Source organism: Paroedura picta, chromosome 6 (genome assembly GCF_049243985.1).
Source record: "Paroedura picta isolate Pp20150507F chromosome 6, Ppicta_v3.0, whole genome shotgun sequence".
NCBI classification, from domain to species: Eukaryota; Metazoa; Chordata; class Lepidosauria; order Squamata; family Gekkonidae; genus Paroedura; species Paroedura picta.
In genome coordinates, this window is record NC_135374.1 from 27,229,249 (window position 1) to 27,251,542 (window position 22,294).

The following is a 22,294-nucleotide window of genomic DNA, read 5'->3' on the forward strand; positions in this document are numbered from 1 at the left end:
CGTCTTTCCAGACTCCTCAAAACTCTCAAGAATCACTTTACAGTCAATCACATTCGTATTATATAAGATAAAAATTAATCAAATTAAGTGTTTGATGAAGTCAAGATATAACTGGGCACAGAGATACTGGCAGTATGTCTGAGATACTGGCAGTCTGGTACAGCAGGGTCCAGAGACTGTAAATGGAAGAAATATTGCAAACACAAAATTGACAACCAAGACGGCTGCCCATATGCAGACTAGGCCACTCACTCCCACTTCCTTGCAACGGAAGCATATTTGCAATGGAACCAACATACAGCAATATACTCTCTGCTTCTCGCACCAGAAATTCATCTGGCAGCCACTATTTGGATCAACAGCTTGAATGCTTTAAGAATGCTGCATGCAACCCAGCTAGGAAGTTCTAGGTCTTCAAGAAAGAAGAAAGGGTTTTAGTGGCTTCTTCTTTCAAGAATCAAAGGTCCCTTTATGAGATACAAGTTGGAACAGAAATCTGAGTCCTTATATCCCAGTCAGAAAGTGGTAGGGGTGTTGCAAAGAGGGAACTCATGATGCATAAAGGCAGTAAACTTGATTAGAGCTGAAGGAAAATGCTTGGGACAGAAAATTAGCATCTGTAGTGAGATGAGAATCATAGAATCCTAGAGTTGGAAGGGGCCATACAGGCCATCTAGTCCAACCCCCTGCTCAACGCAGGATCAGCCCAAGCATCCTTAAGCATCCAAGAAAAGTGTGTATCCAACCTTTGCTTGAAGACTGCCAGTGAGGGGGAGCTCACCACCTCCTTAGGCAGTCCTATCTCATTGTTCAAACCTGAGGGTAAATTGTTCTGAGGGTCAGCTTGGTGTAGTGATTAGGAGGGCAGACTTCTAATCTGGCAAGCCGGGTTTGATTCTGTGCTCCCCCACATGCAGCCAGCTGGGTGACCTTGGACTTGCCACAGCACTGATAAAGCTGTAATATCTGGGCTCTCTCAGCCTCTCCTACCTCACAGAGTGTCTGCTGTGGGGAGAGTTAACGGAAGGCGACTGTAAGCCACTCAGGTAGGAAAAAGTGGCATATAAGAACCAACTCTTCTTCAAATTCAGCGATCTCATGTTGAAGCTTCTCTGTTTCAGGACTGCCACTCTTAGGTTACCAGTGGAATGACCTGGAAGATTAAAATATTATCCCCCTGGATTTTGAGTGTTGTGGTTTTTAATGCTAGATGGGCATTTATTATTTGGCGTAGGGACTGACCTGCGTGTCCAATGTACAGAGTGGAAGGGCACAGCTAGCATTTGATGGCATATAGAAGATCAGAAGATGGCAAGTTTATGGTTGGTGTTGTTAAGTTAATATTCTAATTGACCAATAGAACATCATGGTAAGCACAACCAGAAATGGAAGCTGCACTTCAGAGCAAAGGGAGAAGAGCGTAAGCCAACAAACCATTTCTAAACTATAGTTTGGAGCAGGGGTAGTCAAACTGCGGCCCTCCAGATGTCCATGGACTACAATTCCCAGGAGCCCTTGCCAGCATTCACTGGCAATGCTGGCAAGGGCTCCTGGGAATTGTAGTCCATGGACATCTGGAGGGCCACAGTTTGACTACCCCTGGTTTGGAGGGTCACGTGGTCTGGGCTGTTGAGCTGCTTTTAACGCTATGCAGTTTCCCATGACCAACATTTCCACTTGAACGAGTAATTACATTAAAGCAAACTATGGAAACTGGCGATGTCAAAATCTAGTCACATCTTCTAGCTTTAAAACAAAAGATGTCTCAAACTTTGTACAACATCCCATTTAATGTGCACAAGACTTTTGGAAGAGACACAAGACAAATCCGGGAAAAGAAACCCAATGATGATGAAGTTGTCATGAAAGCGTACAAAATGAGAACCAGGCAGTCATTTCCTAAAACAGAATGATCAAAGTAGATAATTATAGCGTTGATAAAAATACAGCGAGCTAAGAGAATAAATTTGTTTCCTGCTGCTTCCCATCTTCTGTCAAGCTTCTAAAAGTGCTAAAACTGAACAGGGACGTGGTATACTTCCCTTGAGCAAGAACAGATGTTTCCGCCAAGCTTATCGTTAAGGCTAGCGGAGAAGCTGATAGAACATCTTATCCAGGTCTCCCTCCACCCTTTGCCCTCCCTTTCTCCCTGTCTCTCACTCCCATGGGACTAGCAGGTTTTAGTAGTAATTATTATATTCATTGATTATTTTTTATGTTTTAATAGTCCTTTATTGACAACTGATATATTTTGGTTTTAAATGTGTTGTCACAAACTTTGTTGTAAACCACCCTGAGGCACTAGGCACAAAGGAGCAATATAAGAATCCCTCGATATTTAAATAAATACAGGTAACACTTGACCATTCAAGTGTTACAGCCAAGATGGCCTCAGCTAGAATATAGAGATGGTCCTTGTCTTGCTATAATTAAACCAGGTCTTTGATTATACCAGTTAATCTCTTATTATTACCTACCCACATGCCAAAAAGTTGATTCCTGTTTCTTCCAGTCTCACATAAAGCTTTTAAAAATGTTACAATTGACTGGAAATTACCTCTTTGTAGCTTACTAAGTACTTTGAAAGCTGCAATTAATACAGAATGTTGTTTGGTTTCAAATTATTGCTAGAGATAACTCATCTGAAATAAATGTTACAAATTTAGACATAGGGCAGTCAGAAGTCTACCCTGTCCTGCTTTCAGCCAACTTTGTCATAGCAGATACCAACATGTTTCGCTATAAGGATGCAACGAAACAAGTGTTGGATTATTTATATAACTGTTGTAATGCAATGAATCCTTGTAAACGTTCTTCTTTGAAATGAAAGGGAAAAAATATCCTCACGTCTCATTTAATGCTTCTTATTTTCCACATTGTTTCACTACCCTTCTCCCATGCATGCTTTTGATGCATCAATAGTAGTACCAGCCTCAAGGAAGTCAAAGTCAGACCTAATAGTTGCTGAAATGATAATCTGTTATGTGTACTCTGCTTCCCTGTATAAAAAATTCCCTTCATATAGAAAATTATGTATTTATTAATGTTAGTCCACCTTTCTCACCAAGACTCAATTGATTACCTAGAGTAAATCAGTACAATCAACAGAGTGGGACATTCAAAGGACAATCCAATAGAAATTTGACCTGTAGAGATCTGGAAACCAACCACAGGTGAAGCACAGCTTAATTATGAACAGGACATGTTAAACAAAAGCAAAACTTACAGAGTAGGAGCTCACTTACAGCAATAGATTGTATGAACATAGAGGTATAGTCTACGGCCCCTACCCTTTACCCCAAATTTCTTTCTAAATCATATTGTTGTTACAGTACAACTACTTCATTTTAGAGAGAAGAGATTTTAACCTAGCATTATCATAGAAAAGCTCATTTCTATGTGGCTTTTCTCCTCCCTCATGTACATTCCATGTACAGATACTGCGTCTGTGTCACACCAACTACAGTCCAGTGACACCGCCCAGACAAAGATTCTGTTTCAGTGATAACTATGATTAGATGGCATGAGGTGTTATATACAACTCTGCCATTTAGAGGCAGAAGGTGGAGATTTGTCTGCAGGAAAACCAGCTGGCGCAAGATTTAGATGCTGCCTGCATAAATTATAACAATCTGTTTGTTATAAGCAACATTTGTAAATGTTTTGCTGCAATAGTTCACCTATCAGAAATTCTCTTAAGCATCTTCCACCCCCATCATTAGGGGACACAGAGTATGTTTTCTATCTCCTACAAATTATGTGGAGTTTGTTCAAGTTTATCTGTATAACAATGTTCATACTTCAAATTTATAAGGAGAGCAGAAGAGGGCTTTTTCTTTTTGTAGAGTTTGTTCTTGAAGACTCAATACAGAGACCATATTTGAAAAAAATATTAAGACCTTCTACTGTCTATCAGTGCCAGGAATCAAATCCTTGGGTAACAGCACCATCCTTGAAGCCTTTTGTGTTATAGAAGCTAGTTCCTTAGCAACCAATCAAGACAACTGTGTTGCCAAGGAAATGTAGAAGATGTTTATAAGAAGCATGAAAGAAAGCAACAGCAGAGACACACACCCTTCTACTGTCTAGTTTTTGTACTGAATTCCCATCTGCTGGATTTACAAAAGGTATTTTTGCCAGATTAAAAATAAGTGTATGTATGTTATAAATTGACACAATTATTTGAATATTTAAAACCACTTTCCTGCCTGAATGACAGGACTCCAGTAGATAATCTTGGTGCAACAAGGTCTTGAAAACCTTTGGGATTTCCATATTTTTTAATTTGAACCTGAAATTTCCAGGACATATAAACCATTTTGAACCCCCCCCCCCCGCCAACCAGTTTCATAAGAATTTATTTTGCTACATAGTACCACCATGGCTGTAGGCTCCATACCACCCAGGTTCATGTACATGGTAACCATTTTGAATTTTTTTTACCTGCCACATCCTTGAGCGTCACCTTAGAAATCTAAATGTCTGCTGTCCAATTGCAGTTCAGCTTGTTAAGCCTGTGGAATTTGGAGTTCTGAGAACTGATGGTGGGTGTCACAAGAAAAATGGCTGGCATGAGGGCTGATCCAATCACAAAACATTGTGAAATTCTGCAAATATTTTTGGAGGTTCCAAGCCAGGCATCCTATGATAAATGCAGCTGTTCAAAACTCGATGCTTCCTGCAGAAGCAAGATGATGTCTCCTGAGCCCTATAAAGCAGCTCCCATTCCAATAAAATGGAAATGAAGCAGGCTTGGCTTTGTGCTTTGTGGGGGAGGGAAGCAAGTAGGCCTCATGCCACTCTCAGGAACGACACTGGTGACCACTTGCGGTACACGTTAGGGAAATGCTCCCAGACAATTTTCGTTCTGCCGTAATTCACTGAATGCCCCGATAGTGACATTGGGTCTTTGCTCTTGCAACCTTTACTTGTATTCTCAGAGAAATGCCCATGACCACTTTGGGGTCGGAAGGTGAATTTCCTCCAGGCTAGACTGGCCAGGGTTTTTTGGAGTGGCATCATCTTGGCATGGAATTGGGGTCACTGTGGGTGGGCAAGTAGATTAAATTTCCTGCTTTCTGCAGAAGGTTGGAGAATCTGTCCCATTGGATAGAATGGAACAGATGGGGGCACCCAATTTCAGAATCCCTTGTGAAATTTGGAGGGGGTCAGGGGAGAGCCTACCTGGAGCTACACAAAGTTTGGAGGCTATACCTGAAAAAAAAACAGGCCCCAAGAAAGGTGGAAACACCATTGACTTTAATGGGCACTGAAATGGAATTGGGCCGGATCGGGCCCCTGGTGTACAAGCCTAGTCCATAGTCTGTGCTTAACTGTTTCTTCTTTAATTGTCAGTTCCCAACTACCATTCCTTAACTGACTCTCTCTACAGAATTCTATTCATGCACAACCTATTTCTGCACAAACATTGAACTAAATTCTTCACAGGGAAAATTGTAAAAACTTGAGTACTTTGGGATATCAATGAAGAACTGCCTGAACATACTGAGACAGGAAAATGATGTTGTGCTATTATTTACACTACTGCCTGCTAATTTATCTACACAAATAGTATTTATGACTCTGTCCATAAACTCTGAACCCAAAACACATCTTTGAAGCTAACTGATATGCATTGGCCATTTGTTTAATAATCACCTCAATAATTGCTCGGGCAGGAAATAAAAGGAATGAACTATATTGTTTCTTACCCCCAAACAAGCAACATAACCAACCCCACCGCCCGCCATGTTCCTACTGCTCTGTAAAATTCAGACTTTCATGTAAGTTAGCAAAAGTGACAATATCAAGCTGACAAAGTAAAATTGCCTTTTAATTGACCTACATCTCTTGGCAATTACCATGTTAGATTGCTATCAAAAAGCAAGTCCAAGCCATAAACTCCTGCTGACTCTAGGAACATAAACCTCCAAGGGAATACAAATCACATACGTTTGTTTTCATGCTTCAGAGCTGACTAAACAATTCTAGCATTAGGAAGAAATGTGTCTCTTTCTGTAGCCTGCTAGCATGAAAGCCCTCATGACTAGTTCTTCCAGGAGCTATACTATCCATTTCCCTCACATACAAACGTAGTGCTGAGGTTAAAAACATTTTTTCAAGTTTTTACTCTAGTTCAGAAACCATGAATCAGATGCCATTGCATTAATTATATGCTACAGATATTAGTATTTCCAGATGACCTGAAAGGTACAATCTCAGGAATGGGGGAGCCAATTCAGATCAGGGCCACAACACAGGGACAAGGTAGCTTAAGCTTCCTTTTATACACAAACGCCTTACCTATTTACCTAGCTGGGGGAATTTGCATGCAGCCCATTTAGATGAGAAAGTTTCTCCAAATGGGACAAATAGTAAGCTGCCCCCCCCCCAAAGTTAAATCACACAGGAAGGAGGCATAATCCCCCTCTTATTGTTTCTTACCCCCCTCAGGCTCAAAGGGTGCTGAATTTCTGAACTCTCAGTATGAATCTACTGGACAGGACCCAGGAACAAAACAAGCAGACCTTCAGTTATTATACTCATACTTGATTAATGGGCTTAGATTTCCAACCCTTTTCACATTGGTTTCATTCTACAATTTCTTCTCTCTTCTGAATTTTACCCTTGTTCCTTTCATGACAAAGCTGCAGCCAAAGACTGTTCACTATAAGAAAGCCTGCTATCCAAAATAAAGTAATTAAAACCCTTTAAAATTAGGACTGCAACCATTAATGCAGCTGAGCTCCATTGGCTTGCTGCTAGAGCACAAACTGTCACATTGTTGGGGTATGCTGTCTATCATATCCCCACATGCACAGCTCTTGTTTCATTCTCCAAATCATTTGCCCTTTGTCAAAAAGACCATTGATTTCTTTCTCGCACACAGCATTTGTATTTGTCTTTTAAAACTTCTTACCAGTTTCTACCCGTGATCTCATTTATCTTGCTCACCAGTTATGACTTAATCACATTCTCTGGAGTATACTGAGATTTAATCAAAATTTTACAGTTTTGGATGCACTCTGTCCCACTCCAATTAAAAAATTCCACACAAGATTTGAAACTAGGAATGCAAGAACAAATCTAAAAACTGCATCTGTAGCATGTCATTTTGAAATTACTACCCAATTCCTTCAGCTCAAGTCCAAAGCACACTTCTTGAGATGTGTCCCAGTGTCGCTGCAACAGGAGACATCCAACACATTCTCATCAAAGAAATACATTTCTGTGTGATGGCATCATTTCTGGGTCAATCCATTTGTGATATCACTACATCACTGGGAACATCAACAGTGTTACCAGTGTGCCCCATTCCAGAGGGCCTCCTGCTAGTTGTTGGCAACCCTAACATCTACTCAAACCCTAACATCTAGTCAAGGGCTGGCAGGCCAAGGCCTACTTACATGTTATGTTATACTCAAGTCCTACCTACATGTTATGAAGTCTTCTTGCCCTACCTAACCCAGCTATGTTGGACAGATATCAGAGATTAATTCCAAACTACACAAAGTTTTAATTTCAACCCTTACATGGGGACAGACTCCCCATGTCCACCATTCAATTTTTCTCAACCCAGAATGGCCCTGGAGAGTCACTATTTAACTCTTTGATAAAACATGCTGTGAAATATACCTCCACAGAAACTACCCCTAGATATTTCAAGTTAGGAAAACATATAGGAGAGACTTAATCCCTCTCTCACTACACAATATGGTCCAATTCAGAATTGGCCTGCACACCCTGGGGATTAAATTCCAAGCACAAAACTCCCAGAGTACATCTGGTTAACTTGACTGGGGTACAAGGGAAACAAGCCTTTAGTAACTTATAGTTAGACTGTCATCTATTTGTTTCCATCTAGTTCAGCATTCAGTTCCCAGCTTGATGTAGTGGTTAGGAGTGCGGACTTCTAATCTAGCAAGCCGGGCTAGATTCCATGCTCCCCCACATGCAGCTAGCTGGGTGACCTTGGGCTTGCCACAGCACTGATAAAGCTGTTCTGACCGAGCAGTAATATCAGGGCTCTCTCAGCCTCACCTACCTCACAGCCTCAACCACCTCTTCAAATGCTCTTGGGAAGTACATAAACAAAGCATGAGGGCAACACAATTGCTGTTTGCTCCTATCATTTGTAAATCGGTTGCCTTGAACATTTACCTATCATGACTGATAGGTGATCTGCCCACAGGCAGAGCAGATATGAGGAACTCTGGATGAGTAAAGCTGGAAGACATGTGTCAAGAGTTGTTCAACAGCAGAGGCAAAACTCACTTTTTGGAGATATCACCCTCTACTGCTGTTTGATATCTATACTAAGTTTCATTTGGGGAACACGGTATTTTTACTTATTAGTATAAAATACTGCAAAAACTATAGAAATACTGCAGTATATACTACAATTATTAGAAAGGAGAAAGTTAAGAGGATTCTCTTCAACCCAAATTATTTCTATAAATTAAATTTTATCCACCATGTACCATAAAACAGTGGAATACTTTATAACCAGCTGCAGTTACTAAGGGAACAGCCTTGATTAAACTCCACATTTTGAACGCCACACTGCCTTTGTTTTGAAAATGCTGTGGGCAATGCCAAAGTTATCATCTTTAACAAAACATCACATATGGCACACCAAGACCACAATCCCACACACAATTTGTCTTGTGTGTTTTATTGATTTCAGGGCAGCATATTTCTCACAAAATGCCATTGTTACCACATCACAGAAACAGGTGCAGTTTTGTTCATGACGATCTACCCACATACCCAGTATCACAACATGGACAAAAGTCACATTTAATTATTACACCTTTTTTCCACCCACACTTGGAGAACACATTTGCATGTGAAAAAATGCAAAGCCTTCCTTGTAGCTGTACTGGCAGAAGGAAGGAAGGAAGGAAGGAAGGAAGGAAGGAAGGAAGGAAGGAAGGAAGGAAGGAAGGAAGGAAGGAAGGAAGGAAGGAAGGAAGGAAGGAAGGAAGGAAGATTAATTCCTGCAGAACTGTAGGCAGAAGACAGGATAAAATTAAGAAGAGAGAGCAATCTCAAGATGGGTTTTGAAGGTTAACAACTCATTCATGTCAGGACCAAGCCTATTCCTTCCATGAAAATATAAAGGCAAACACTAGCACTGCACTTGCATGAACTAGATAAACAATATTTATTTATTTATTTATTTATTTATTTATTTATTTATTGTATTTATATACCGCCCTTCCCAAAGACTCAGGGCAGTTTACATCAAACAGAAACAGTACAAATAACTCAGTTTATAATAATACAGTAATAATAATAACAACATTATGAATAATAGAACATTGGGGAGAACAATAAGTACTGATGGCCCAGTGGGGTGGGTGAGTCTGCAGTGATGGCTGTAGGAGGGAGGCTTGCGGGGGGTGGGTAGCGATTGGAAGTGGTGGTTCCGGTAAACTTCAACCAAATGCCTGGCAGAGGAACTCCCTTTTGCAGGCCCTGCAGAACTGTTAAAATTCCGTCAGGGCCCTGATCTCCTCTGACAGGAAGAGAAACTCATGAGATCCTAAAGATCAGCTTTTGGTGAGTTAAGCATGTCTGAATCTGATCTGTTCAACTACTCAGATTTGTGCTTTGTAAGTGACAATTGTCAAATAAGCTGTTTCACCGGCACCTGTAAAAAGAACCACATAAATGACTCAGCCTTCAGTTGAGTCCATCCCAAGAGAAGAAGCATGATCTTTCTAGCATAAAGATCTAAGCTTATGTGTTTATAAACTTATAAGTAACTCCTTGCACTCCTCAATCAAAGGCATGTCTTATGACTCAATTAGATAGATGCCACCTGGTCCTTCCAGGACATCAGCTTTAAGGGGGGGGGGAATTGATTAACCTAAGTCAGAAGATAATTAAAAGCACAGAAATGAGGGTTGGGTCTTCATTTGTTTGATGAGTAAATATCCTTATGTCATTAATCCCTGAAGACTCAGATACTTTGAACAGTTCCAATAGGCAGCACTTAATAGAAAAAGCAAATCCTCCAGAACCAGAGTCAGAAAGGCCAACCTAGCCTAAGGAGTTTAATGTCAAACTCTGCTTTCAAAAGTATTATCCTCCTTCAGCAGCCAAGAGAACACCATAAACTTCTGCCACATTCCCCAATGTCATGACTCTGCCCTCTCTCTGCCAGATTCATACTCCCTCTTATTTCATCTTTCATGAAAGACAGTGTCCTAATGTAAAAGCAGAGTCCTCAAGAGATATATATGCTGTATCTGAATTTCATGCTCACTGAAAATCAGGATTAAATCCTCAGAAATAGAGATTTCACCAAGAAGAAAATGTCCCTCTAACAATTGTACCACCCTTCAAAGAAACATAGCGAGGTGTCGTCCCCTCCCAAACCACACAACACGTTAAAAAAAATTAACCATAAAAAAATGAAGCTCAGATTCAAGCAGGTTCTCTAGAGAGGTGGTATAGAGATTTTATTTTTTAATGGGAAGAGGAGACTAAGAAGGGCTTAAAGGTAAAGGTATCCCCTGTGCAAGCACAGGTTCATGTCTGACCCTTGGGGTGACGCCCTCCAGTGTTTTCATGGCAGACTCAATACGGGATGGTTTGCCAGTGCCTTCCCCAGTCATTACTGTTTACCCAACAGCAACCTGGGTACTCATTTTACCGACCTCGGAAGGATGGAAGGCTGAGTCAACCTTGAACCGCTTCAGATAGCATTTCTGCTGCCTTACCACCCTGCTCCACAAGAGGCTCTAAGAAGGGTTTAGGCTGGAGTAATTCTGCATGGGATTGTGCTGTTAAGTTTTAAAAACGAGAGAGAGAATACTAGAGAAAGCAACAGCAGAATTTATAATTAAATGATGTATTATGAAAAACAGAGTCTAGAATACAACATTTAATGGAGAGCACACCAAGACAGTTGCTTCTATCTATACTTTCAAATAATGAAACACTCCCCACCCCCACCCGCACCCCCCAAAAAAATCCTTACAGAAAGCCTGACAGGACCTCTATTTCAACTAGCAGCAAAGATAACAGAACAAGATTTGAAAACATGCCAGTTAATATAATTTATGTGAAGGAAGCAGAACAAAATGAAGTCATGCTATACAAGTATTAAGAGATCGAGGATTTGCTGTTATAAAAAGGCTGAAATTTTCCAATAAGTTTTTACTTCTGACTTTCAAATGACCTGTAGCAAATTTAAATATTAACTCAAAAAGTTTATGCTCAAGCAGGATTTAAAGGAGAGTAATTGTGCTACAAAAGCTTTATCCTTGAACCCTCAAATAAAATTACACTTCCTAGTCAAGGAGGCTTTAAGATTTCTCTGTTGTTAAGTCAGATCTAAGAAATTTCCAATTAAGACTTAGCCACTCAATGCAAGGCGGCTTTCTACAGAGTTCTCTCGACTCCCTGCAAGAGGCACAGATGGGAATTTAACTACATGCACAAGTGGAACAAACTTTTGGATTTACCATGGCTTTCCTTGCTTTAATCTCGCAAAAGAGGGGGAGAACCTCATCCTTGCACTTCAAATGTTGCATGAGGAAAAGGAGCTTTGACAAAGTAAATGGAGCATCACTTGCTTATGTCAGATAGAAATCAATGACCTCCTCTATACACAGAGCCGGCCAACAGGTTACTCCTGCTGAGTGCAAAAATTGCTATTTGACATTTCTGCTTATTAAGCAGTTTTTTTTTGACTCACCAAACAAAGTAGTCTCTGTTCAAGACAATGGGGTGTGCCCCCCCATACTCCCTTTGCTTCTAAGGTTATGCTGCAGAGCCTGCAACTTTAACCAAGTATAATAGACCAGAGGGAAGAAATCTGCATTAGGAGAATTGTCTCAAAGCTACTCAAGTAGACTAAGTTTCCAAGCTCTTAAAAACAAAGTTGCTGTCTCAGCATTGATCTGAAACCATTCCAGAATCCCTTTGGAATTACTAAAGCCTGTTATCTTGCCTGCAAACTAAGCTTAGGTTACTTTTACCTCAATTAGAGATGTGAAAATGGGACTGCTTCCAATTCATCATCATTTGGTGACCAGGGCATAGCCATGTGGTTGTTTTGTTTGGGCTTGGATTTATTCAGTCTGATGGGCAACTCTGCAGAATGTGCTTGCTCTATCTGTGGTTGAATTACTGATGGGCAGCATGGGAAGCTGTCTTTCAAGGGCTTGAAGAGCTTCTGAATTGCACAAATGTGTACGTTTCCATTCTTCTTTTCAGACATTTGGCATGGTTGTACCTCTACTAGATTACTTATTCTTTAAGAAGTCTGTAACAATGCGAACAAGACTAGCAGAAAACAGCTTTGCATGTTAGAGAAATACTGTGCCAAACCTGACTTGAAGCAAAAGATACATTTACTGGACTTTTGGAGTTCCAATTAGCTTATTTAAAGTCAAGGAAGGGCTACTAAGGAAGAAGGAGTTTAACCCTTTCCTTCCACGTCTCTTCTACAATTCAAAATTACCTGTCTCCAGATGTAAAATGGCCTGTTCTGGGAAACTCACAAGGATTCGGTTACCCAAACTAGGCCTGTGTCAAAAAATTAAAAAATTGGGGGACCATTTTGGATTCAGCCCAAATTGATCTGGCCAAAAAGTACTTGAAGTACCTTTCCCTAGCTTGATTCAGTGCCAAAATAACTATGGAACCATGGAAGTACATGTCCGGGATGAGGAAGGGTGCCGATTGGCCCCTTCCCCTGGACTGACAATTGGAGGGTCCAATCAGCAGGCGCAAAGTGCCTGCTGGTTGGGCCCTCCGATTGTCAGTCCGGCGGAAAGGGACCAATCGCGAGTCACGCAGCTCGTGACTGGTCCCTTGCTGCCGGTCTGACGAATTGGGAGGCGCAAAGCGCCTCCCAATCCGCCACCCTCCAACGTCGCCCGCATTTGGCCGACTGCCGCCATTTGCTGCCTCACCGACAAGATGAGCGGCGGCCTGTGGAGGTGACAGGCCGCGGCGGCAACAAGAGGCACCGGCAACAGGTGGCAGCAACAGGCGGCGCTGGCAGGGAACCGCCAGCCCCCACTATCTCCCGAGGCTGCCTCTGCTGCTGGGACAGGCGGCAACACACACTTCGGCCCCACTGCAAGCCGACTGCCGACATTTGCGGCCTTGCTGCCAAGACGAGCGGTGGCCCGCAGCAGCAAGAGGCGGTTGTGCCAAGAGGTGGCGGCAACAGGCGGCGGCAAGACGCGGTGACTGGTTGTATTGTGGCGGCAGCGCAGAACCGCCGGCCCCCACTCTCTCCCGATCCCGCCTCTGCCGCTGGGATAGGCCGCCACACATGCTTCAGCCCCGCCATGAGCCGACCGCTGACATTTGCTGCCTCCCCGCCAGGAAGACAGGTAGGCAGCAGCGCGGCCACGCAAGAGGAGGCGGCAGTGGCGGGGAAGCCTCCCAGGCTGGCACATGGTCGGCCAAAGCTGCGGGGGGGGTGTTGTGGGGAAGGCTGACAGGCGCCCTGGGAAGGGTATGAGGGCCGCTAGCGCCCGCTGTATTTAAAGTACAGTAGGCTTAATTTCTAGTATTTAAATAAATGTATTTTAAATCTCAGAAGATGTACAGAAGGAAAGAACATGAGCATAAGAATCGCCCTGCTGGATCAGACCACAGATCCAGCTAGCCCAACACCTTGTCTCCCAATGGCCAACCGGTTCCTCCAAACAGCCAACTAGATGGTCTAGAGGCCGAGGTTTTCTCCTGATGTTGCCTCTTTGCTTTGGGATTCAGAGGTTTAGTACCCCTAAACATGGAGGTTTCAATAGATGTCCTCAAAATCTTCTATTCTGAAAGGTGACAACAAATCTCTTTGTTAGCTCTCTCCACCCAACTCAGTGGATTGGACTAAATGGCCCTGGAAGTCCCTTCCAACTCTATTATTCTATGATTCTATGTATAATTTTACAAACTTCTATCATTTCCTCCCTTAGTCATCTCTTTTCTGAACTGCAAAGTCCCAGACTCTTTAGCCTTTCTTCAAAGGGGACGTACCTCCTAAACATCTTGGATGCCCTCCTCTGTACTTTTTCCAGCTCTGTAATGTCCTTTTTGAGATATGGTGGACCAGGACTGTACACAGCATTCCAAATGAGGCTGCAACAGACCTGAGCCATCCTCGTCACCCCCACTGTCCTTACTGAAACCTTCCAGGAAATCGCTTGGGACCATCAACTGGCATTTACAATCCTTTTATGTCCCAATAGGACGCTCCTGTCAAGTCTAATTTGACCCTTGGCACACTCAGAGCAAGGGAGTGGGAATTCTTCCAGGCTTCCCAAACAGAAGGGGCCACATCAATATTAACAAACAGTGGTGTTTCATTTCACTGATTTCAATGGAAGGATTGGCTTTTATTGGCTGTAAATTTAATCAGCATATAGTCCATTAATTCCTTTCTCCTCATTTCCCTCACGGCCCTACATGGAACAATAGAATGGCTGGAAGACAACACAATAGAACTACCAGCAAGGCCAGTAGCAGAAAGCAATTATTTTGTGGCAATTGCATTTTAATACCTTCTTTCAAGGGTCTCAGGACAGCATACATCATCCTGTCTCTCCATTTTGTCCTCAAAATCAACTCTAGAAGACAGGTTCAGCTGGGAGTGTGTAACCGGCCTAATATCGGTTGCATAGCAAGCTGGTGATTCAAACCTAGATGGACTAGTTCTAGTCTGGCATTCTAACCATTACCAATTCCACACTGGTACAGTGGCCTTGCTGGCTTAGTAAGGATTCTCAAGTTGCCCACTAAATTGTAATCCAGGCCCCAGTAAAACAGGTTTGCAAAAGGAGAACAACATTTTGCAAACGAATCCATTCCACTTGGGTTTTGTCTTTCAGTTTCTGAGAAGAGAAACCTTAATATTTTTTTGGTCATCGAGTCTTAGTTGACTGCGTTTTCAAGGCAAGAGATGTTTAAAGGTGGTTTGCCTCTGCATAACTACTTCCTAGGTGGTCTCCCTTCCCAAATCAAGAACATAGCACTGTGCTAAATCTGGAGGTCAAGTATAAATGAGCTTTGAAAAGACTGCCAGCACGGCTACCTTTTTTTCCACATGAGAGACAAAAGCAAGATTGATATAGGATTCAGGAGGAAGGAATGGAAAGGTATCAGCCTTTCAATGTCTTTTATTTATTCATTTATTATTTATCATTATTATACTTCTATGCTGCTCTTCCCTGAAGGCTCAGGGCAACTTTCAACATTTTGAATACAAGAAGTTAAAACACATTACATCATTAAAACATATAATTTATTAATTAAGTTATTAAAATTATTAAAATTACCAGGAGCAACCGCCCTCTCTCCAAAGTCGGGGGAGTGCTGTATTAATAAAGATATCTGGCATCTGGTGCTATTTCCTATATGGTTTCCATGGAGGGAGCCCAGTTTAGCGGTTGATCTATGGGCCTCAACCATAGGCCTGGTGGAGCAACTCTGTCTTACAAGCTCTGTGGGACTGTTTTAGGTTCTGCAGGAACCTAGTTTCTTCCCAAAGAGTGTTTCGCCAGGCCAGTGCCAGGGTAGAGTAGGCCCATTTCACATCTCTGGGGCCAGGCATCCTGAGCAGTTTTTCAGAGCTCAAGTGTAATACTTGGTAACACAGAGAGCTTTTAGTCACTACAGGCCATTTGTTACTCAAAAGAGAGAAAAGCTTGACACATCAATGGTTGCTTGCCCTAATCATGCAAACTGAATGTAGTATTTTTTAAAACAATTGGTATCAGCAAACCCACATGCTGCAACATACTATATCTTCTTCCTTTTTTTGTAATCAAGTAACAGTTAACTTATGACAGCCCTATATGTTTTCAAAGAAAGAGGCATCAGTCTTCTACTGCTTGCCTCTGTGCAGCTGACTTCCTTGCTGATATCCCATATAAATACTGACCAGGCCGAAACTGCTTAGCTTCCAAGATCTGACAAAATCAGACTAGCCCAGACTATCCAGGAAGGCATGTGCAATTTGTTCTGGTCTGGAAAAAGTACCCAAATCATTGAAACAATTCAGGTAATTCACATGGCTTGAAACAGATCTGCTAGTTGTGGCTGTCTTTGAATATGATGTATTACACTGTATCAGATTTGCAGTTCTTCATATTGTCCTCTTACCTGTTTCCCATCCAGTGTGTACAGGCGCTTAACTACTCCCGAATCCAGCTTGATAGCATCAGTAATATCAGTGAGAACCTGCTCGAATGAATGTGCTGTCTTCTTGTTAAGCAGAATTCGGACTGCTTTACGCGGTTTCACACCACTTCGGATGATTGTGACCAGCTTGGGTCTAATGAAATCCTTGTTCTCTTTTGTATCGGAAGGGCCTCCTTTGGCCGTGGCAAGAGAGGGCACTGTGCGGGCAGCGGAGGTGGTTTTAACATTCACTGACCAATTTGGATTTACATTCTTTGTGTACTCCAACTTCTTGAACGGCTCTATTGAACCGCACACATAGCTCTCACCTACAGAAAAAAAGAAAGTTTCACTCATTAATTACAGCACATCAAGTTACTCCCAACAGTTACTATTTATGTCACAGCCCCCCTCCCAGTTGTATTTTTTTCCTTATGAAAGCTTAATACAAGGATTTGGCTATATTGTCATTCTCTGTGACTAGAATGTATATTATATCCAATAAAAACAAATCTCCCTGGAGGCTTTAGAGAGGAAACGCAAAGAGCATCTGTCAAATATTTAAATCTATTATCTTCTTGAGTAGACAGAACTGGAAGTTCCTCCTTATGTATTCTGTATGAGATAAGTGGCAAGAGCTTAGAGCCAGTCTAGGCTCTAGAGACCCAGGTTCAAATCCCCACTCTGCTATAGAAGTTTGCTGCGTGACTTTAGGCCAGTCATCTTAACCCACCTCATGAAACAGTTGTTGTGAGAACGAAATGGAAGAGGTGAGAATGTTACAACCTGCAGTGAGACCCCAATGGGGAGAAAAGCAGAGTATCTTACTATCTAAATAAATACCAATATCCAGTATTTCAACAATCTTGCATAGTTTTCTAATATTCTTATTATATATGTATCTTTTAATATTAATAAAATTCCCCAAATAGAAGCAAATTATCCTCTTAATTTAACAAATCATTTTGAGTCCTGCCAAGTAAAAACACACAGCTGAAAAAATACAAATGCCTAATTTATTTATAAACAAACATAAAACTTGATTTAACTCAATTACACAGTAATCCCAAGAAGAGCTAGATTTGACTCCAGGAGCAACTTAAAGGCCAACAAGATTTTCAGGGAATGAACTTTCTACCGTCAAACCTCCTTTCATCAGAGAGCTTTGACTCTCGAAAGTTCATAGCCAGAAAATCTGGTTCATCTCTGAGGGGCTACTGGACTCACGTCTAGTTCTACTGTGAAATAACATGGCTACCCTCTGAAACTATTCCAAGCACAGTTCTTCCCTTCTAGTTATACTAATGTGAGTAAACTTGGCAGGGTGCAACTTTGTTTATGATTGCAATGCTAGTGATGATGTGGGCGAGTCAAAGAGTTAGGGAACCTAAATTCAAGGTATGAGCTTTTGTGTGCATGCACACTTCTTCAGATACAGTTTCCTCAACCATTACATACTATTGGTCTTAAAGGAGCTACAGGATTCAAAATTTGTTCTGCTGCTGAAGACCAACACAGCTACCCAACTGAATCTAAGTTATGGTACTTGACCTTACAAATAGGTTATGCATTTCCGAAATGCACATTATGGATTGGGTCTAATTGGCTGTTTGGCTGTAAAGGAAAGGACGGGATCCCTCTGAACATAATGAATCCTACGGTTGGGATCATTATACCTGCAGGTTCAAAAGTCATCTGGGACAAGGGCTGAAGTAAAGCCCGGAATGAGGAGAGACTGGGTGAAAAATCCAGCTGAATCCAACCCAACCAAAACAAGTGACATACAGGTGCCATAAACACACACTCACTAATGTGTCTTCCCATTAAGAGTGAACTTGGAAGCTGAGTCCAAGGATAATAAGGGTGGAAAGTTAGCTTAAAAGGCAACAGAAAGAACAGTAACAATATGGGTGGTCCTCCAGATCATCAGGAAAAGTAATAAAATATGTCCAGGAATACAGCCTCATCATTAAACACCCTTTTCCAATTAATGTAAAATGGAAACAAAACTTTCCACCCTTAAAAGTTTTAGAACCCAATACAGACTGAAAGGCAAAGACACTTAACAGCTCTATTTATGGAAGGCAATGTTAAGCTCTTATTACAATTTTGTGGAAGCTTTGAATAACAAAGACCAAATGCTTAACTGTCACAAAGATCTAAGAATGATGATCAAACATGACACATTCTCTTTTATCTGTGTATTCCATCCAACTTTTATAGCACCAATAGTTCAATTATCACAAGGTCAAAAACTAAGTGCCCTTTTTTGTATATTGAGAATTCACCCAACAAGATCATTACTTTTCATGTAGCGTTATCTGAGGTTTAAGAAAAGCTTTCTACACTATGCTTCAGACTAGGACTAGTACATCTACCACAATAAACGGACAATGTGCTACTTAAAAAAAAAACAGTTGCTACACTAATATTTAATTCAACTGAAAACATTTGTTATCCTGCATTAAACAATATCAAACAGTTATTTTATGACTTTAAGTTTACTTTAATAGTTCATAAATCCAACTGAAATTTAGATCCATTGTATGCATTTGCTCTGTTTCTGCACTAGCGATATCCTTCAGATTTGCATTTTTAAAGGGTTGACTTTTTTGTCTGTTTCCACACTAAAATTTGCTTCTTTAGGTGCAGCTCTGAATTGCCCCCTCACTTGCCCATCAACAAAGGAAATCCCAGAAAACTGGATTTCATCTTTTCAAGCAGGGTCTAACTTGGGGCTGCCCAATGCAGAAATGTGTACAATTGGGTTTTTCCCTATAGCCGGAGCGGAAGGTCCGCATTCGGGGTGGAATGGCAGCGGCTAAAATCACCAATTATGCATGCTGCAGGCAGCTACTGGGCGCAGAGTCAACGTATGCTGCTGAAAAAGCCACGTTAGTGAGATGCGGAAGAAAGTGGAGCTTCCCAGGACCAGGGCGCAACCAGAAGCAGCTCCGGAGTAGCTGCGTGCATAATCGGATACTCTTGGTTTTGCCGCCGTTGCTTTCCGTCCCGTGCGTAAGCGGTTTGGTTAGCTTCTTCCTCCTCCGCATTCTACATGCCGCCGTTTCAGCGGCCATGCATAATACGCCTTTGTCTGACATTTTGAGTTGTTGGGACATTCACCTATTCTCATCACCATCCTCCCTCCCCTCCATTCTAAAAAATCTGCCTTTTTTGAAAAAAAGTAGTGATAATGTTACAATGCTGTTTCTAAGTTTTAAGAAAGCAGTCTTGCACAGTAGTGTTAAAATGTTATAACCCAAGGAGGCTTTGCGGGGGAGGTGATCAAGGGCACAGGATGGTGAATTAAGGTGCACAATGAAAACAAAAGCACCATTTTGCAAACAGCACATTTTTAAGGGGAAGGAAGCAAAGCATAATGGGAGGACTCAGTGCAGAAAGCCCAAATGCAAAAAATGCTAGAGTCAGCAGCATCCAAAGTAAATCCAAAGCAAGGCTAAAACATCATATGTCTCCTAATCAGTAAGCGCTCTTGTGGAGCGGTAATAATAAAACCCTAAGGGGTAGGTGGGAGGAGAAAGGGGCAGGGCCTGTCCGTGATAAAAACTCGGAGGGAAATAAATCTTGCCAAATTCCCCCCCACCCATTTCTTAAAACTACTGAATACCCTAATTAGAACAGTAACTAACTATACACAACCAGTCAAAATCAAGTTCAGGGTGATGGTCCAAGAGAAGACATTTTTAGGGCCCCTTGCAACTTTTTTTTCAACAGGTAACTTTACAAGAGCTCTAATAACAGAACAATTGAAAGGATGCGCAAAGTGTCTTTAATTGAACACTTTTTCTGCAATCCTACATGTGCTTAATCAGGTCTTTCTCTACTCAGTAAGATTCTCTATTCAATAGGCAGGGATGAGAAGGTAGGATTGCCAGATCTAGGTTGGGAAACTCATTGAGAATTGGGGATGGAGGCTGGGGATGACAGGGACCTCCAAGGGGTACAATGCTATTGAGTCTACCCTCCAAAACATCCTTTTTTTCTCAAGAGGAACTGTTCTGTGTAGTCTCGAGGTGAGCTGTAACTCCAGGAGATTCCCAGGTCCCACTTGGAGGCTGGCATCCCTAACTGTATATAAGACTGGAGACCCAAGGAAATTTGGCTTTATTTGGGAAAGATTATATTAGGCAGGTTGGAAGTTTCAACCTTTAATGTTTACAGCTAAAACTCCTGTAGATTCCCATTTCTTCCAATACTTTCAGATGAATCCAAGAATAAATGATTTTAAAAAGAAGAGATCAGAACATTCCCAATCTTATTCCAATGTGTTTATTTCAAATATTTGTAAGTCTGCCTTTCTCTCAAAGGTTTAAAAAACAGCGGGACCACCAAAAGCAATCAGAAAAACACACAGTAACCCAGCTGTCACCTGGATTTCCCTACTGCTGCCAAGGCTTACTTCCAAGATTACCTCCATCTTATAAGGATGAAGACTGAGCAAAACATATTAGCAATCACACAACTCAGTAGTACGTGCTTTTGCAGTACATTGTCTTCCATCCTGCCTTTAAAAGGCACAGGTTAATGACCCACAAAATCTGAAGCAGACCTTGATGGCACATGGGCAACTGCCATTGGAAGCATGGCCTCCCTGTGCCCTGGACATATAAAAATGCATCCTGAAGTAAACAATTCTAGCCTGTGCAAGCAAGATGACCAATGGAGTGCAACTTATATCACCTTCTGGATGCCCATTAGTCTTATTATTATTATTATTATTATTATTATTATTATTAGATTTATAGCCCGCCACTCCCTTGCGGCTCATGGCGGGTTATTTGTTAATTCATTTCTCACTATTTTTGACCCCTGGGGATTTGTTCACTGTAGAGCATCTATGATTTACACATTTACTGTACTAGAGAAAACAAGCAAAATTTGAGAATGGGCTCTCCGGGGGGGGGGATCACTACCCCCAAAGTATGAAGGAGAAGACTCGATTTTTATACTCCACTTTTTACTACCCAAAACCATCTTCTCCACAAAACAGACACTCTGTGAGGCAGGTGGGGCTGAGAGAGCTCTGATAGAACTGCTCAGTCAGCTCTAACAGGACTGTGACTAGCCCATGGATACCAAGCTGGCTTCATGTGGAGGAGCGGACAATCAGACTTTGCTTTCCAGATGAGAAACCAATGCTCTTAACCACTACACCAGAGGTAGCTCTCAGAAATCATACAGGATCTACTGTATGTAAGGATTTAAGGACTTTATGAATAGTATCTGAAGCAGTCCACAAAAGAAAGATCTTACAATTGCATGCAATATTTCATGAACAGGCAAGGTTAACTGTGCATCAAGTGACAATATTCAGACATATAGATGACAACACCATAATGGAAAGTGATAACCAACTGGCAAATATATTAGACTAGGAAAAAATATGCTATGTATGAGGCAGCTGCACAGGATATCCTCCCAAGGGGCAAGAAAACTGCCTAATATTCATCCACTGAGAATCAAATCTTGACCTTTGAACAGAGCATTCTTAATTCAGGTATCTTAAGAGGCCTTCCATCTTTCAGCTATCCCTGTGCATAAATGTTGAAACAATGCTTTCAATGGCAGAGAGAGATCCAGTTTCACACTCTCATTGTACAACAATGTCACTCTGGCCCATAAATACTTTTAAATGACAGCCAAAAATGTGATCTTCTGTACAAAAACCTTGCTCAGACTCTGATGGACCATCCTTATGAAGGGGGTCACAGGCATTGGGTTACTATTAAGGACACTCACACAACGGCTGCAGATATGACCCAGTCATCATCAATGAATTGTTTCCCACTGATGCAAAAGCATTTTGCCATTGTATCTGTACTCTGTATTGATTTTTATTTACAAAACTTGTATGTTACCTTTCAAGGGTCACAAAGGCAGTTAACAATTTAAAACACACACAATACAACCACTGTTTAAAACCATTACATCAACTCCCAGCACAAATATTAAGCAAAAAAAACAAGAGTTAATACACATATACACCATAATACACACACACAAAACATAAAAATAGCAATTTAAACTTTGATTAAGAAGGAGGGATGCCTCAGGAAATGCCAAACAAAATTAAGAAGCCTTCAGCCAATGATGAAGATAGTGACAGAAGGGGGCAAACATA

General features: G+C 41.5%; 1 protein-coding gene across 5 annotated transcripts in view; it reads right to left on the reverse strand.

The window, feature by feature from the left end:
- DCLK1 (doublecortin like kinase 1) overlaps window positions 1–22,294 on the reverse strand; it is a 260,706-nt gene that overhangs the window by 201,365 nt on the left and 37,047 nt on the right. For all 5 annotated transcript variants that reach the window (XM_077341856.1, XM_077341855.1, XM_077341858.1 and 2 more), the window contains one exon: window positions 16,132–16,478. In XM_077341856.1, the coding sequence (XP_077197971.1) occupies window positions 16,132–16,478 (347 nt within the window). The remainder of the gene's footprint in view (window positions 1–16,131; window positions 16,479–22,294) is intronic.